The 17,646-nt window shown below is 36.8% G+C and overlaps 1 protein-coding gene across 1 annotated transcript in view; it reads left to right on the top strand.

Annotated features, from left to right (window-relative positions):
- The window catches only part of LOC127638880 (mucin-2-like), a gene marked incomplete at its 5' end in the record, with an annotated part of 34,177 nt that extends 20,056 nt beyond the window's left edge, over positions 1–14,121 (top strand). Inside the window, 14 exons of the mRNA XM_052120603.1 lie at positions 864–1,073; positions 1,307–1,560; positions 2,235–2,421; positions 2,580–2,784; positions 4,718–4,887; positions 5,592–5,661; positions 5,966–6,075; positions 6,911–6,942; positions 7,038–7,188; positions 7,355–7,392; positions 7,732–7,839; positions 7,953–7,992; positions 8,878–8,986; positions 12,888–14,121. Coding sequence (XP_051976563.1) covers positions 864–1,073; positions 1,307–1,560; positions 2,235–2,421; positions 2,580–2,784; positions 4,718–4,887; positions 5,592–5,661; positions 5,966–6,075; positions 6,911–6,942; positions 7,038–7,188; positions 7,355–7,392; positions 7,732–7,839; positions 7,953–7,992; positions 8,878–8,986; positions 12,888–13,044 — 1,841 coding nt within the window. The remainder of the gene's footprint in view (positions 1–863; positions 1,074–1,306; positions 1,561–2,234; positions 2,422–2,579; positions 2,785–4,717; positions 4,888–5,591; positions 5,662–5,965; positions 6,076–6,910; positions 6,943–7,037; positions 7,189–7,354; positions 7,393–7,731; positions 7,840–7,952; positions 7,993–8,877; positions 8,987–12,887) is intronic.
- Positions 14,122–17,646: the final 3,525 nt, after the last annotated feature.

Genomic DNA, 17,646 nt, shown 5'->3' with positions numbered 1-17,646 from the left:
TTCGTGAGCGGTATGATGGCTGAGTGGTCCCATGGTGTTTATACTTGTGCACCATTGTTTGTACTGATGATCTGTCAGTACAGTAAGACAAAATACATGTTAAAAATACATTCTCTAAAAATCCTAAATATCTTATGCAGTGTTGTTTCTAAAACAAGATTAATCAAATTGATCTTGTTTTAAGGATTTGTAGATATTTGTACTGGAAAACAATACAAAAAATATTATTAAGAATAACATTTTTGCCCTAATATCAAAGATCTTACTAGAAAAAAACAAATTATGATCTAACGTGAATTTTCCTGATTAAATAATATGATCGTGTCTGGTAACATGTGCATGTAAAATGGCTAGAAATAGCATTTTAGCTTAGCGTAAAGCAAAAAATTTACACAAGGTTTATTTCTATTTCTTCTGCTCCAAACTTACTCCAAACGTACTTCTCTGTCTGCTCGTATGAATGTAACACATCATAAGAAAGTGTTTCACCGCTGTTCAAATGCACTTTGGATCACATCATTTATATGTATAAATGTTTTCCATCCGAAAGGACTAAATATTAAATGAAACAAATGACAATAAAATGCAAAGCAATCTCTTCAGTACTAAAAATACATTTTGAATGTAACTGTATTCTAATTACCAGTTATTTAAATTGTGAATGTAGTGGAATACAATTTATTTTGTATTTTAAATATGCATTTCTGTTACATGTATTCTGTTACTTACCAACCCTGTCCAAAGGTACTATGAGAAGCTAATTGACTTAGACATTAAGTTCCAAGTGGACTACGTTGAACTCAAACAATATTGGTTTCCATGTACTACATGTTTTGATTAATTTTCACATCTGTTTTAATCAGTGTGTGAGTGCAGAGATGTGATGAGAAACAAAAGCTGGCCGTGTGGAGCTACTTGGACAGAAGATTGTGCTGATAAAGCCTGTAGGGCTGGAGTCATTGAGGTCAAATCTTTTACCTGCCCAGAACTCAAGGACAGGACTGACTGCCCTGGAGACAAGAAGAGTCTGGTTAAAAATGAGACGACTTGCTGTAAAAGTTGGCAGTGTGACTGTAAGTTAAAAGTTTTTTATGATTTTAATGTGTGATTAAGATTTTAAGTGTTGTTAAGTTTTGAGGAAGCCACTTTGATACTGTCACTTTCCAAGCTGCAAGCTGCACATTAAAAAAAACGATTTAGCTTAACTTATATTGAACCTGGACAGTTCCTATAATTGTTCACTACTGGTTGGCTTTTCGTTTTTATGTTTTCAGAAATCACAAATATTTTTTCCTGTTTCCCTCAGGCCAGTGTCAGCTTTATGGTGACCCTCACTACATCTCCTTCCAGGGTGTTGCTTTTGACTTTCTGGACAACTGCACCTACACTCTAGTGGAGGAGAGAGTACTGATTCACCATTTTAGCATTACTGTAGACAACTACTACTGTGAGCCTGATTTTGATGCTTCCTGCACTAAAGGCATCACATTACAGTTCAGCAATGACACTGTCACACTTATGACAGTTGTTGAAGAGGATACAGAGGAATCCATGGTGGAGGTAGGCTCATTATAAAAGACCTTAAAATGAACACAAACGATAGGCTATTACAGGAAGACAGAAATGGTCATGGTGTTCTCCATAGTGTCACACAGCTGAAATTGAGTCATATATTGTCCCTGTAATCTACTAGCCAAATTGCATCTTATTCCGGCCAAGAACCACCCACTTTGACCAAAGAGACCATCAGACTGGCATGTGAAGCGACCAACCATGGTTGATTTTGTTTGTATGAGTTGCTATGTTTTTGGTAAATCTTTACATTTTTGGTAAAATTAACCAAATCAAAATAATAGACTACAATAATATATGGGAGAGCATACAAGTGTAGCGTTTTTGTATTCACTGTACAGAAAACGCCATCTCAGTGTTGACGGAATGCCAAAACCTAGAGAAAGAGATGTGTTTTCAAACGTATCCACTTGGGAGCAAAAATGCTGTACTTTTAAATGTATCTGGATTAATGTGGATGTAGTCATAGAAGTAATTCAATCCAATCCAATGTCATCATTTTTGTACAAGATATACCACACGCTAAGTCTGCAGATTATAGGCTAGTAGCTAGTGGCTAGTAATTGGGAGATTAATAATCAATTCTAATGAATAATCTTTTATCTGGAAATTTCTGAAACAGTGATGTCCGCATTCTAAGCTGCCTCTATCTTCATTTCCAGTCTACTTTGAACCAGGAAATTATCAAGCCACCTTATGATGATCAGGTCTTCAGGTTTGAAAGCAATGGTGGCCAGGTGTATGTCTACATAAAACCTATCCGTTCCTATGTTTCTCTTACACCGTTCAACACACTGGTAGTCAACTTGGCAAGAGAACACTTTCTCAACAACACCCAAGGACAGTGTGGTATGCCATTTATAATTATTTCTCATTTATTGCTTGAAGAAATCATCAGATTTTCATAATGTAACTGATAATGGTAATCTAGTACTACAAATTTTACGTATTGAATTAAGAGATAATGTCAACTTAGTCTCTCTTGCTTGACTTGACTTGCTTCACAGGTGTTTGCGGTGGGCAGTCGTGCATACGCAAAAATGGTGTCGTTGAAATGGATAACTGCTGTGATAAGACTGCGTATGGCTGGGTCGTAGATGATCCTTTGAAGCCCTACTGTAAATCTCCTCCTAAAGAAGTTAGTTGTGTCAACCCAACACCTACAACTCCACCTCCCTGCTATGCACCAATATGCGATCTCCTTCAGCACGAGTAAGCAACTGATGAATGTTTTTCAATCCACGTATGTACATAGAGCGCAACAGTTGGGTTCTGGAAGTAAAAATTCTATTCATTTTCTTATATAGCAATGATGTATAAACCTTCAAAGACAGATCTACAATGAGCGATAATACATATATGCTTCTGAAGCCACAATTCAGTTTGAATTCAACTTTATTTATAATTAAATCAACCTTATTTGTAGAAATCTGTTTAGAGAATTGCACAACCCATAGTCCTGAAAAGAGATTCACCAATCAGAGAAGTCGCTCTTACCATGGAAACGGAAATTGAAAAAAGAGCTCAGTAGTGACAGCCTACTAAGTACACAGTTATATAATTTTATTTTTAATCAACAATTGTAACTTTGTGATTCATGTAGTAGATGTTGGTTTGTTTCAAGGCTACTAAGACCACTTAAACGATGGCAGACATATCCACGTGGCTATTATGGGATGTTTGTTAGATGCCATGTGAAGCAGAGTTTACAATCAGTACGTTTACCTATGCAGCTATAATTGAGCTATAGCTGGGTTTTACGTAGTCAAGAGACAGTCTTAATCTGTCTGTCCAATATACATGACACAATGCATAGTCGAATATTTGAGGTCCAGTGTCAGCTGAGTAATTCCACCATTTTGGAGGTGACATTTTTTAGTCTAAACATGAAATGTAACTTCTCATAGAAAGTACTCATTACCAGTTTAGATCGGGGGGAAAAAAGACATCAGCATGGTATCTACTGATTAAGACTAAAATTGCAGTATAGCCCTTCCACGATAACTAAACCACAATAATGCGTACCATGCGTACAATTACAAGGCCAGTTATGGTCCAAGATTGAAGTGTATATATTCGCTGGACGAAGTCTAGCTACAATCGCATTACCCAGTCTGTTAGAGCGTTTACATGACATTTTAAAGCAAATTATTGTTTTAGTCCGACTGAAATGGAACTTTTAAAATGCATGTAAATATACCAAGTGTTTATGGTTGCAAAGCAATTTCGCAAGTTGGCTCATTTATATAGAATTCAACAATACCGTTCAAAATGTGCAAATGTCGGCGATTTTACAATGGCTTAAAACTTAAAGATCCCAGAATTTAGAGTCTGAACTCTCCATTTAATCATATAAATTTGACTGTTTTGAGTCTTTTGTTTTTAACTCATGTGTGACAATCATTAATTTGTTATGAGTAATCCTATCTGTGGTTTGCATCAATCAGGCTCTATAAAAAAACAGAAATGATCCGATAATGAATGATTATACATTGTGATATACATTGAGATATAAGATTTTGATCATGCTGCCCACCCCTATTACTAGAGTAACATTTCCCATCACACTAGTCACATTTCCATCCAAGTTAGGAATTTAATCTATGCACAATATCCGAACATCACAAAAACTTTATTTGCTAATGAAGCAGCGTTTCCATCCCATGTATTCAAGAGGAAGAAATCCTCCCTCCCTCACCCAAAAAATGGAAGCTGTAGCCACTGATAAAGCCACTGTGGCTGATTTGTTCTATCTAATAAATACATCTTAGAGTGTGCAGACAAATACTTTCACAAACCTCATGTTTTTATGCAATCGGCAGCAGATTATGCACAGATGTCAGACTGTTCTGGGGGATAAAATTACCCAATCATTTTGATCACAGGCTTTTTGTCCAGCAATTAAGGTTGACCAGAGCAACATTTGAGATGCTATGCAATGATCTTGGTCCACTGGTTATTCCAGTTATGAGCGAATTATACAGTCACATGACTTATTGATGTGTTTATTTGATAAATGTGTTTCCATAATAGTTTATGTGCATGTCTTCTTATCGATTACAAAAAATGCATCTCAAGCTGTCTGTTGCATGTATTGTGTCTGTAATAATTGTGAGTGAAATCAGTTTTTTTTCTGTTTTGTCAGAGTGTTCGCGGAGTGCGGCAAAACGATCAACCTCACATCTGTGGAGAACAACTGCAGGTTTGACCAATGCTTAACCAATAGTTCCTGTTCCTCTCTGGAGTACGCGGCATCCGAGTGCAAGAGGATTGGCATCTGTGTGCACTGGAGACCATTCACCAATGGCCTCTGTGGTAAGAGAACGTTATCTCAATCTTACAAGGACTAATATATGTTCATTTATGTTTATTGTTGTGAAGCTGCATCCAGTTTCACTCACTCACTCTAGACGAGTTGCAATAAGATTTACAATTTCATATGCACATTATCCATAAATGTGATACTGCTGTGTGAATATGGCACAGTTATAGCCAGTCAGAGCAAATTTGATGCAGAGTCATATGAAGCCCTCTAAAATAGCCCCAATATAGTTACTATAGTAGCTACTTTTTGTCGGTAACTGGCAGTGTAGCTACACTCAGGGATTAAATTGGGGCAGAACGGTCCAGAATAGCACTCCGACTGTGAATCTATGCCGGATTCTGACTCCCCGCTACCTGCCCTTATCCCTGAAGCCCACCCCTAACCCTAACCTCATTGGTCCCTACCCTTAAGTCCATCCCTACACCAACCACTAAACATAGAGATACTAGAGAGTCAGACTATCCCTTATCAGATACTATTTGTGTGTTAGCATTAGCATCTAGCATAATTAGCTTAAATGTAGGACAATTAGTGTGTGAACTGGGATGCAGTGTGTTTCTATAACTTTATGAAACTTTTTTATCATCTACCTGGATTGGACTTTGTAACTTAATCTTCAAGGACCATATGTATTTGCCTGCAGTTAGCAGACTTTGTGTTGCTCTTTTCTAATGTTGCTATGTTTTTGTAACAGAGGTCAAATGTCCTAAAGGAATGATCTACGATGAGTGTCGACAGACTCCAAATGACGTGTGTCAAGGCGGGTGAGAAAGTTTTCACTTTAAGGGATTTAAGCGTTTCTCACAGTGCAGGCCTTGCATCATATTTCACCTATCAATTAAAGTTCAAGTTTCAAGGAAACAAGCCTATTTTCTTTTCAGCATTCACCGTGCCACCTTTTATTTTGTTCAGCTTGTCTTTGTGTTGATTTTTTCCATTTAACTCTTAAAAAGTTTTTGTTTAGATTTTTTTTAAGTACTAGGGACTAGAAGTGCATGTTTTGCCAGTAGGCCTTATGTTGTACTTAAATCTCTATGAGCTCATGGCATCATTTTACTGTCTCCACAGCATGCGTGTGCCTGCAAAACCTGTGGATGATCTGAGATCAGGCTGCTTTTGCCCAGACGGACAAGTCCTTGCCGAGGAACACAAGCAAATCTGTCTACATGAATGTCCTTGTGAGTGATTTCATTTACACACTTGTCAAATTCAAGCAAATAATACAAAACCATTGTTTAAAATCCATTTAAAACCAAGTTTGGAGCATACTATGATAAAATTATTGTTTTGGCCTCTTTCATTTAGTAATATTTATATTTACTAAATGTAAAAAAAAATATTTTTTATTTACTTTATGATACTATTATTAATTCAAGACTTTAGGTTCAAATGTATAAACAAAAGTGCATATTCTAGACCAGAGATGCCCAAACTAGGGCCCGCGATGACATATGATTTGACCCGCCTTAAAGAATATGACAAGAATATGAAAAAAATGCCATTGACGGAGCTTTTCATTGCATTAATTAAGCAGTTTGCAGAGCGGGATTGTGACTATTGCGCACAATTGTAATAATTCCCGCAATTTCCACGTTCATAAAATTCCTGCACACTTTTATTCACTTTACAGTGCATCTGCAAAATAGTCACTATATTAGTAAACCAATAGATACAGATGACCAAATCAAATGTTTCAATGTAGTTAATAATAATATTAACAAAATTAATATCTGGATGCCTTAAATAGCTTCAAACTTTATTAATAATACATCATTTTACAGAACATTAACCACTACATATCTCTGATTAATGTTCATTGTTCTATTAAATTGGCTTATTCGTTTAATAGCCAAAATATTTGGAAATATGTGTATGAGAATTATTATTATTTTTTTTTTATTTACCAGGTAGTAACAATGCACATTATGCAATCAACTTCCCAAGAGAATGTTATGTCAGTTACATAAATATTATATCATTTGTCAATTTTAACTTGAATTTCCCATTTTTCAGTTTGTAAAGGGCCACTGGGCGAGCCCATGTTGGTAAGAGATTACTTCAGCATACTCAAATCACATATTAGGATGACAAGACTGTAAAAAGATGTTTATTGCAAATACTGTTTCTCTCTGTGTGTCAGGTGGGGTCAGTATGGGAATCAAACTGTCACACATGCACATGTAACAATCAAACCAAAACTGAAGTGTGCACACCCAAACCTCCAAATCCCACTCCAGTGTGCAGCCCCTACTCCTTACTGATGTCTGACTGCTGTAACAGTAAAGTCTGCGGTAATGTGTAAAATCTCTCCGTCTCTGTCTAAAACCCCACAAAGACTGCTATAGTGAAAGGAACAAGTGTATAAGTATTATTTACATTTCTTCTGGCTTTAATCTAAGTTTGGAAGCCATAGTGCTGCAAAAACAGATTTTGAATGTCTCTTTTGCTCTGTTACAGTCATGAAGACCTGTGAGTACAATGGAACAACTTACAAGGTAAAGGATCTAGTTAGCATTTATACTCACAATGGGAATCTTATTTGTTGTGTGTAGTTTTAGAGGACTCATCTAAGGGATGTTGTGGTAACAAACAATTGTGAATATGAGTTATGTACCAATTTGAAGTGATCCCAATTCATTTATTATGATTTGAATGTAGTCACAATACTGTAACAAAACTGTAGCAACTATAGTAACAAAAACGTAGTGTGGTATTGCGGTGAGAACTGTGGTTATCATGGTGAAGTTATGGTCACGTCCTGTATTTCTGACATTTAAATACATTATTAAATATCTAAATAGAATGTGATTTAATGATCTCTCCGGTGGGTTCAGGTGGGTGACAGGTGGACAGACCCCTCACGCCCATGTGAGTCTTTCAGCTGCACTGAGACAGGAACTGAGTTGGAGAGAAGAATATGTCCGTTGCAGACCTGCGCTGAGGTGGGCATGCACAAGAACACATCAAGTCTTATCAACAACATCAATGTACAGCCATAGTTTTGTAATGCAACTCAACATATCAACCCAACATATCATGTCTTTTGTGTGTGCAGGATTCACGCGTATGGGACAAGAATCATTGCTGCTATACGTGTAGGTTTATTGACAAAATAGTCAATGCATTTCAAATGAAAGCTCATTTTATTGCTATAACACCACAGTTCAAATGATTATCAAAAGAATAACTATATGCGTTATGATCTCTGTTAGACAACAAAGACAAATATCTCATGTAGCCACAAACTCTATATCAGCTCTTACCTTTACCACTGTGTGAACCTTACCTTTCTTCAAAATGAGACATTCTATACTTGTCTGCTAGCTTACTTGATTACATTATCCAGTATCTTAGATTTCCAGAACAAAATATGCACTTGTATAAAAGATACTGTTGATAATTAAATATTATACATCACCTTTCCAATGACACCTAGATTGAGCTTTTAGTCCACTCAGAGGACGAGATATTCAACGAAACATTGGGAAAGGTGCATGACATCATAAAATAGACCGAAAGTCTATGGACGATCGCATGGCGAGTACTCAGCTGCGTTAGAGCGCCACCTGCATTTAAGATCTGCGTATTGTAAAGGAAGGTGAAAGAGGAAAATTCCTTTTCCCTAGTACTTGCTGCCATCTAGTGGAATCAGCTAACACTTTGTAATGAGTTGAGGAATATAGAGCAAACAGAGGCTCAATCACAGACTTTCAAAGACGGGATAAAACACGTATGTAATCAAAACATTTTGACATATACAATGTTATTTCTGAATTATTATTATTATTATTATAATTGTATTTTATTTATTAGTATTATTTAGGGGTGTTCCTGTAAAATTAGACCATTATTTTGAATGTATGCGAGTAAGGTAAGCTTTTAAATTGCTGTGTGAAAAATTGCAGGTGGCAGGCTTTTACTTGGGCCATAAGTTGATGTTGTTTTGTTGCTGACTGTCATTATTCCGCTGTGTATCATAGGTAATGTTGCTTGTACTACCAGAATGACCAGGATGAATGTCACGGTTGAAAACTGCACACAGGAAGTTGAGCTGCCCAGCTGTGAAGGCCAGTGTGAGACACAACACAGGCAAGTTGTACATATTATCAGACTTACTGCCCATTTATACTAAAACTCTTAATTATTTTACATTAATTACAAAAGTTCCTCTAGCAAGCCTAATTTGATCTTGTTTTTTGCACATATTTCACTGCTCGACCCTTGTAAACTGTTACAGGATGTTGATTTTGGGTCTGTTAACAGTCTGCTGAAAGCCAAAGCTGATATGCACTTAAACAGAAATAGGGCCCCACATGTGCCAAATATCAATTAGCTCCTTAGAAAACCACTGTTTGGCCACTAGAGGGTATTATCAGAACAATATTGCTGCTAGTTAAGTAGTATTACATGTTTCACTCTTTATTATTTGTGATTGTTTTCTTACATTTTCAGTTTACAGTTTTTGTTTGATTTTGTAAGTTACATTTAATGTGGTTTATCAGCATGACAAATATGTGTACAGTTCAATTCCCAAAACATTTTTAGTATTTCATAGAATAAAAATAAAGAGTAAAACAAAAAATGGATACTACTACTACTACTACTCAGTGGTCGATTTGTAAAACAATTCAAGTGGTGTGGTGTAGTCAAAGATTTGTGTGTGTGTGTGTGTGTGTGTGTGCGTGGAGATCATTCACAAATAAGGTTGTACAAGGTGTTATAATGAGAAATCTTTTAAAAATGTTGCTTAAAACACTTTACGTATCTTTGTGTCCATATATTATGAACACATTTTTTGTACAAAACTAGAATTTTCTACAAAAATAATATATAAAAAATAATCTAACTTTAAAATTGTCATGTGGGTAACCATTAAGTAACATGTTTTATAATACTTTCTTTGCACCTTAAATATATGAGAGTATAAACAACTTAATCATTCAATTCCAAAGTTTTCAAACACATTTTTCTATAATGTTTTTTTTATTATGATTGTTTTTAAAATATATAAATATTATGTACCTTTACAAAATGTACCTTTTCATAAAAATGTCAAAATAAATATCAGATGTTTCTTAAAACTTCACGCTCAGTCTTGAGGGTCTAAAGGTGTCCGCTGTGTTTTATGGTCAACATAAACAACAAAATAACTACCTACATGTTGGTTACACTCAATGACTTTGATTTGGTGGACAAAAGCGTTTTTAATTATATTTTAAAACACAATTGTTTCACTGCTTATTTTTTAAAGAAATAACAAACTCAGCAATTGAAAAATGTTCATGATAGATGAGGTGTATTCAAGTAAATGGTTTGTAAGAATTGCATTGTTTATGTATTATTAATTTAATAGATCTGGACAAATATGAGCGTCACTTCATTGACCCGTAGGACAAAAGAACATAATATGCACCTGTTACGCTCTGTAATTGTATTTCATGATGAATCTTGTAAAAAGAATCCACATTATGATCATGAAAAGGTTTTTTTTTCTAGATCGTTCACCCACTGTAGACACACATTTGTTCTACTCCAATCTACTACTTTTGAAACATTTGAAAACTTGTGGCGTAAGTTTCATGTGAACACTACGAAGGACAAGTCAACCCATCGCATACTCCGACACACCAGCCAGTGTTTTCAGAAAACTGCTGTCATTTTTCACAGTGGAGAGAGAGCTCACGCGCTCAAGGTTGCCACATTGTGTAACTAACAGCGTCACCCTGGCAGCATATATCCAAACTGTACAACTCCAGATCTGATTGGGGGAGTTCACCTATAGAAATCTGGCACATGCCGAAATCAAATTCTGACCGTCTAATCGCCCTGAATTAAAGTCTGTTATTTATCAAACGCATTAAAATGAAATATTAAATATTTTACTTGCATGATTATTTCTAAGTAATACATGACACAATTTATCTAAAGGGGATGGCAAAGGGGGATGGTGGTTTTATAAGGGAGATGCTTTTTGGTATTTCTTGCAACAAGGGAGTGGCATCCCCTTCCATCCGTCCTCTTCGAGCCCTGCTACTACTGTGACTACTACCACTAATACTAATATAGTAATATTGGATAAAATTTGGGTTTATTTTCTCTGATGCTTCAAGCCTTTAGCTCTAACTAACATTTTAAAAGGAAAGATAAAATGGACAATATTAAACAGAATAATAATAATTATTATTATTATTAGAGGTCAAGCCCCGAAGTGACGAAAGCCCCCTATTGTTTTCATAAATATTTTTCTTATTATTGTTCTTCTTTCGTTGTTGAGTCTATGGCAGCCCATAAAACTGCTTGTGGAAAAGTTATGAAATTTGGCACAGTCAGTCAGACAGTCTGATAGGTTACCACAGCAAATTTGGCACCTCTACCTCAAACCCTCTAGCGCCACCAACTGCCAAAATTTGCTCACACATTTATGTTAATAACTTTTGGAACGTGAGTCCTAGAAACAAAATATTTTTTTTCTCAGATTCCTTGGCTCAAGACTGTACCCTATGATGTCGGTCAGATTGCACCCTCGTCCTAGGCCATTTGTCCGATGTGCACAAAAATTGGCTTATATCATCTAGAGGCACACACGACAAAAAGTAATTCACAGAATTTTGAGAAACCATACCGTTTTTGAATGGCGCTTCAACTAATTTGACTAAGAACGCGCAAAATTGAACTTGAGGTTGTATCTCCGTTACGCTTTGAGGGATTGGGACAAAAGTTGGTACCTGTCATCACCATTAGACCTTGAGGTTACACGCAGCATTTTGTTGCACTGCCCCCTACTGGCCAGGAGATTTGTTTTTGGCTTATAACTCTTGAAAACTTTTGCCGAAAATACCGAATATTGTCTCTGTAGATCAAGTGCTACATACTGAGTCAAACGATACCACATTTTCCTATGTCTGCAATTTTGGACATCGACCATTTTGAATTTAGTCATAAAATGCTGTATTTTATGAATGACTTGGCATATCGTTACGAAACTCGCTATGTGTCTTTGGCACCATGCTCTGAGGGGACTCAAAAACAGCGCCACCATGTGGTAAAAAGTTACAATGCTATTTCTAAAAATGCTAAATCTACTTTTTCGATCTCCTCCTAGACGGTTTGTCCGATTTGCATGAAAATTGGCATGCATCATCTAGGAGGCCCTCACGACAAAAATACATTCTCAGAATTTTGATAAACCATACCATTTTTGAATTGCACTTCAAAGAATTTGACGAAGAATATGCAAAATTGAACTTGAGGCTTGGGGGATGAATCTTGGTACGTGTCATCGCCATTAGACCCTGACGTTACTGCATCATTTTGGCGCACTGCCCTTACTGGTCAGGAGATGGCAAAAACTGATTTTTTGACTTATAACTCTTGAACGCTTTCCTGCTTGTTAACCATCATGCCCAGATACTAGCTGAGCAGTTTCAGAACAGCGCCACATACTGGACAAAAATTCTAAAAACAAGCTATTTATAGTTAATTTTTTGCTCTCATGGTGCCGATAGTTGGCTTGACCCCGGTATCGCTGCTTGTAGCTATATTTATATAATAATAATAATAATATTAATAATAGTAATTATTATTATTATTATTAGTAGTAGTAGTAGTACTAGTAGTAGTATATCCAAATGTGCAATAATAAGAAGAATAATATCAGAATATTGGAATACTGGTTTTGTGGCTTATCTCTGATGTTACAAACCTTTAGTTTTAAGTAACAGTTTAAAAGGAAAGATAAAATGCATAATATTAAACAGTATAAAAATAAAGAATACTAAAAATATATGACTACTATTAATACTGCTGATAATAATAACAACTATTATTATTATTATTATTATTATTATTATGTATCCAATATTACAATAATAGCTCTAATCATCATTTTAAAGTCTATATGATGCCATATATTTTGTGTAAGTGCACAAACACTTATTGTCTGTTTGTGTAGCCCCAGTGCTGAGAGCTTTCAGGTTGTGTTGTGTTGCAGGTTGGTTCAGTTTCATGGGACACTTCAGCTAGAACAAGATTACAAGAGCTGTAAGGAGAGAAGTTATGAGATGAGAGAAATCACACTGACTTGCAGAAAAAACAACCCCACACACTTCAAATACAGACACATCACAGGCTGTGAATGCAAGACTTGAGCTTCATGTGTCAGCATGTTATGATGTATGAGAATACTGGTTAATGTAGTGGTGTGATTAATGTGTGTGTGTTTTCATGTTTATGTGTGATTAATATTTAGCTACTGATGTGATGTATGGGCTTAGCTGGCATGGCCAAGCCAACTTTCCATTTTTGTCATCTGTTATCCACTACGTAACACAAAATCGCAGCCTACAGACACAATCGGTCTAACACTGTTGATTTGATCAGTGAACTAATTAAGTTATCTTCATTTCTACTTTTCATTCTGTGCTGTTAGTGAAAGTGTATGCTTAAAGAGCCACAATTGAATGTTTAGTGTCTGTCTGACAACGTATGCCAAAATGAGTGCTTTTTCTTGTCTGAATGATAGCAAGTCTATTCTGCCATTTTAACAGTTTTCCAAACTAACTGCAGCTGGGTGGCTGAAATGAAATGCAGTTTGAATGACCTCATATTAATTAAGGGACTACATTGAATATTTATACTCTTATAACGCCACAGGACTAATAATTAATTAATTAATTAATAATTAATGCATTTGGCAGACGCTTTTATCCAAAGCGAATTACAGTGCAATTATTACAGGGACAATCCCCCTGGAGCAACCTGGAGTTAAGTGCCTTGCTCAAGGGCACAATGGTGGTGGCTGTGGGGTTCGAACCAATGACCTTCTGATTAATAGCCCTGTGCTTTAGCCACTACGCTTCCACCACTCCACACTATTGGACTATTGGAGTTAACTGTAATAAAAGGAAATTTCACATATATTTTTAGTATTTTTATTAACTGTTTTGTTTTTCTGTCCTATTTGAATAATGTCAATAACAATATAAAGATTTTGGTTGTAATCAAGTACCTGTAATTTGAATATGATTCCATGACTATTTGTAAATCAAACATGTGACTGTAACCTGATTTCAGGTGTAAATGCTTAATGCTATTGTAATCCACTTTATGGATTCATAATTAAATATGATCATTTAAATCATTAATGTGGCTCTAGTAAAAAGTTTAAATGTTTACTTTTACATTTCCCTCTCAATAACAAATTAAAAACAATTACCTTACAAAAACGTTCCATGAGAGTTTTTATTATTAATATTTATATATCAAATTATAGATAAAAAACATTCTTAATAAAATAATAATTGTAACATTAATAGAACATGATTATTGCTTTTTTTTATTATTATTATTATTATAATTTTTTTTTTTTTTACATTTTTAACAAATACATTGAAGTTCCAAGAGAGTTGTATAATTGATATTAAGTAATAATGAAAATACTACTAATACTAAATATCAAATTATAGGTTCAAAAACATAAGTAATAATTTTTTATTCATATACATGATTGATACTTTTACACTTCACTCTCTACAAAAACAAACACCTTAAAGTTCCATGAGAGTTGTATTATTAATATCAATTATTATTATTATTACTATTATTATTATGAAGCCAAGTGGATAAATTTAATGTATTTTAACTCTGGTCATAAATTGGATGTGGCCCCTTTAAGAGTTTTGCGATACCCGCTATGTTACACATGTGTGTAGGTTAGAACGTAGTGATGGGAAGATCAGATCATTTTACTGACGTGAGTCTTTGAATCATGTTCAGCAAAACAAACTAATCTTTTTTTCAAGCCATTAGTCACGTGACAGCCACATAGACTCTACAGGAAACAAATTTGATTAGTTCACCTCCCCACACCGTCTTCAGATCTGACGAGGCTTTCGTTCATTATTCACATGAGCTTGGGTAGTGGAATGAGATGACATGCTTTAGAAAATGTTTTTACCACCACCAGAATAACTGTGTTACCTTGCGATCTTGATAATCCAGTGACGAAGTCCAATGACATGTGAGACCAGGGGCAGGTTGGGATGGGTAGTATGTGTAGCAGACCTTGAGGATGGGTTCTGGGTTCCTTGTTTTGGGCACACAGCGTACATGCAACAACTAAATCCTGGACGTCCTTTTGCATATTGGGCCATCAAAATCTTCTCTAGATGAGTTTCAGAGTCCTAGTGGTCCTGGGGTGTCCTGAGGGAAGAGATGTGTGGACCAACTGTAACTCACATTAACAGGCAAAGTTAGGTATGAAGAGGTGACCTGGAGGGCCGTTACCTGGGTCGGGTTGTTATCATTGGGCCCTCCTCACCACCGATTCTTGTGATCTAACTTGGTGAAAAGTTTTTCTACCTGAAGGATTTCCAAGGCAGTGTTCATTATGCGCAGTGGGCAGTGGATCTTGATAGTGATGCTGTTCAAACCCTGGTAGTCAATGCACGGTCGCAGGCAACTGTCTATCTTCCCCACAAAGAAGAAACCAGACCCCACTGGTTAAGTTGATGGATGAATGAGCCCACCTTTAAGAGCTTCCTTGATGTGCTCCTCCATGGCATTTCTTTCTGAGGCAGAGAGGGAGTAAAGTCTTCCCCAGGGAGGACAGGTTCCAGGAAGCATATCTATCGTACAATTGTAAGTTCTATGGGGTGGCAAAGAGGCTGCTCGAGTCTTGCTGAATACTTCACAAAGATCTGCATACTCTGGGGGAAATTGAGATAACTCAGGAGGAACTGTTGGGGTCTTGAAAGCTGTGGGCTGGAGCTTGGGGATGGCCAGTATCTCTGTGGTCAGGGCTTGAGACTCTGTTGGCCAATGTTCAGGTGTTGTTGACAGTAGCTTGTGAAAATGACAGAGAGAGAAAGATCATAAAACAACAGTTAGAACCCCAACCAGTAACAACTAGAGCTGACCAGTCTATGTGTGGGTTGTGAAGAGTATGCCAAGGAAAGCCTAGGACTAAAGGAGCTCTGGGGAATGGATAAAAAATAACTGTATTCTTTCTTTATGACAACCAACTTGGAAGAGGATGGGTGTGTTGCATTTGCTTACCTGGCCAGATCCTAGGGGTCTCCAATCCAGAGCAGTGATGGTTAGTGGATTCTGGAGAATGTGAAATTCTCAGGCTCGGCCAACTCAAGGTCCATGAAGTTCCCAGCAGCCCCAGAGTAAATTAAGGCCAGGAGTGTATGGTGTTGATCTCCCCAAACCAATAGTATCAATTAGTACCTCATAAGCCACCGGACAGGGGAGGGTGATTACTCTCGTGCCAACCCCCCTCTTGTTGGATGAGAGTTGACTTTTCCCGTCAGCTCGGATCAGTCGGACCTGAAGTGACCTGGCTTGCCACAATATAAGCAGCACCTCTCTCTCATGCGCTGGTCTCCTTCAGCCTGTGAGAGTCTGATCCTTCTCAACTGCTTGGGTTCTTCAGGATTAAAGGAGAGGTTGACACAAGAACATTGGTAGGAACATAAAACGACCTGACTTCCCTACAACGTTTCTGTTGATGCTCTTGGATGCAGTTGTCCACTTTTATGGCCATATCAATTAAGGACTCGAGATCGGAAGCTGCGTTTTAGAAGATTAATTCATCCTTAAGCTCTGGAGACAGGGCATGAAGTAAAGTAGCTCTCAGGGCTTGTTGGTCCCAACCACTCTTTGTAGCAAGGGTGATGCATGACCCTCTTCATCTCAGTGATATACAGGCCACTATTTGCCATAAGTAGGGACTGCTGCTCCCACAAGGCTGTAGTCCAGTCTAGAGCCTTACCAGTGAGGAGGGTAATAATGTAGTCCACCCTGCTGCCTTCTGTGGGGAAATTGTTGGGTTGTAAAAGCCTCTACACCTCCCCGGACTCCTTTCATACCTCTCAGGTGCAGATAGTCTCCGCTCAAGAGGAGGTCCCAATGGAGGCGATGGAATTGCAGTTTGGTCCTCTGATATGGATGGTGGTGTCTTGACCTGAGAGGGTGGCAAATATCCAGTCCATGTTAGAGGTAGGCGCCGAATCCTCTGCTGGGTCCACTTCCATGGTTCAGTCTTGCTGTGATGTGTCACCTGTGACGGGGATAGAACCTCATGTGATGTACACTGTTCTACCACCAATGGGACTCAGAATGCTAGTGCCAATTAGTGGTCTGGAGAGGCATAGCAGGCTGAAGTAGTACAAAGGATCTGTACAGGAAACAGAATTGATTAGTTCACCTCCCCACTCAGTATTCAGATCTGATGAGTCTTTCATTCATTATTCATGTGACAGCCGCATAGACTCTACAGGAATCAGATTTGATTAGTTCACCTCCTGACTCAGTCTTCAGATCTTATGAGTCTTTCATTCATTTGTCACGTGACTGCTACTAGGCTTTGCATAGAAGACAAGCTATGTTAATTTTTCTCTTTAAAGCTTACTGTTCATTGTGTTGCAGTTGTTTCTATCATGATAAATACATATAGCGTGACAATAAAATAGATTTTAAAATCGTAAGAATCTGCGTAATTAATTATTTTCATGTATTTAATGCAGGAAGTGTTAACAATATATTTTCTGCCAAGTGTAAAATTTAAGTAAAATGGTCTTCGATAATCAGTAAATTCAAAGGACAATTCTTTAAGGCATACTTGATTTAGGTCTACAGTTAACAATAACAACATAAATAATACAACAAGAGGATGCATCATGAGGGAAAAATATATTATAGTTTATTCAAATTCAATTCAGTAGTCAAGTCAATAAAATGGGGTT

Source organism: Xyrauchen texanus, chromosome 47 (assembly GCF_025860055.1).
Source record: "Xyrauchen texanus isolate HMW12.3.18 chromosome 47, RBS_HiC_50CHRs, whole genome shotgun sequence".
In the NCBI taxonomy this organism is placed as follows: Eukaryota; Metazoa; Chordata; class Actinopteri; order Cypriniformes; family Catostomidae; genus Xyrauchen; species Xyrauchen texanus.
This window is presented reverse-complemented; position numbering and strand designations above follow the sequence as displayed.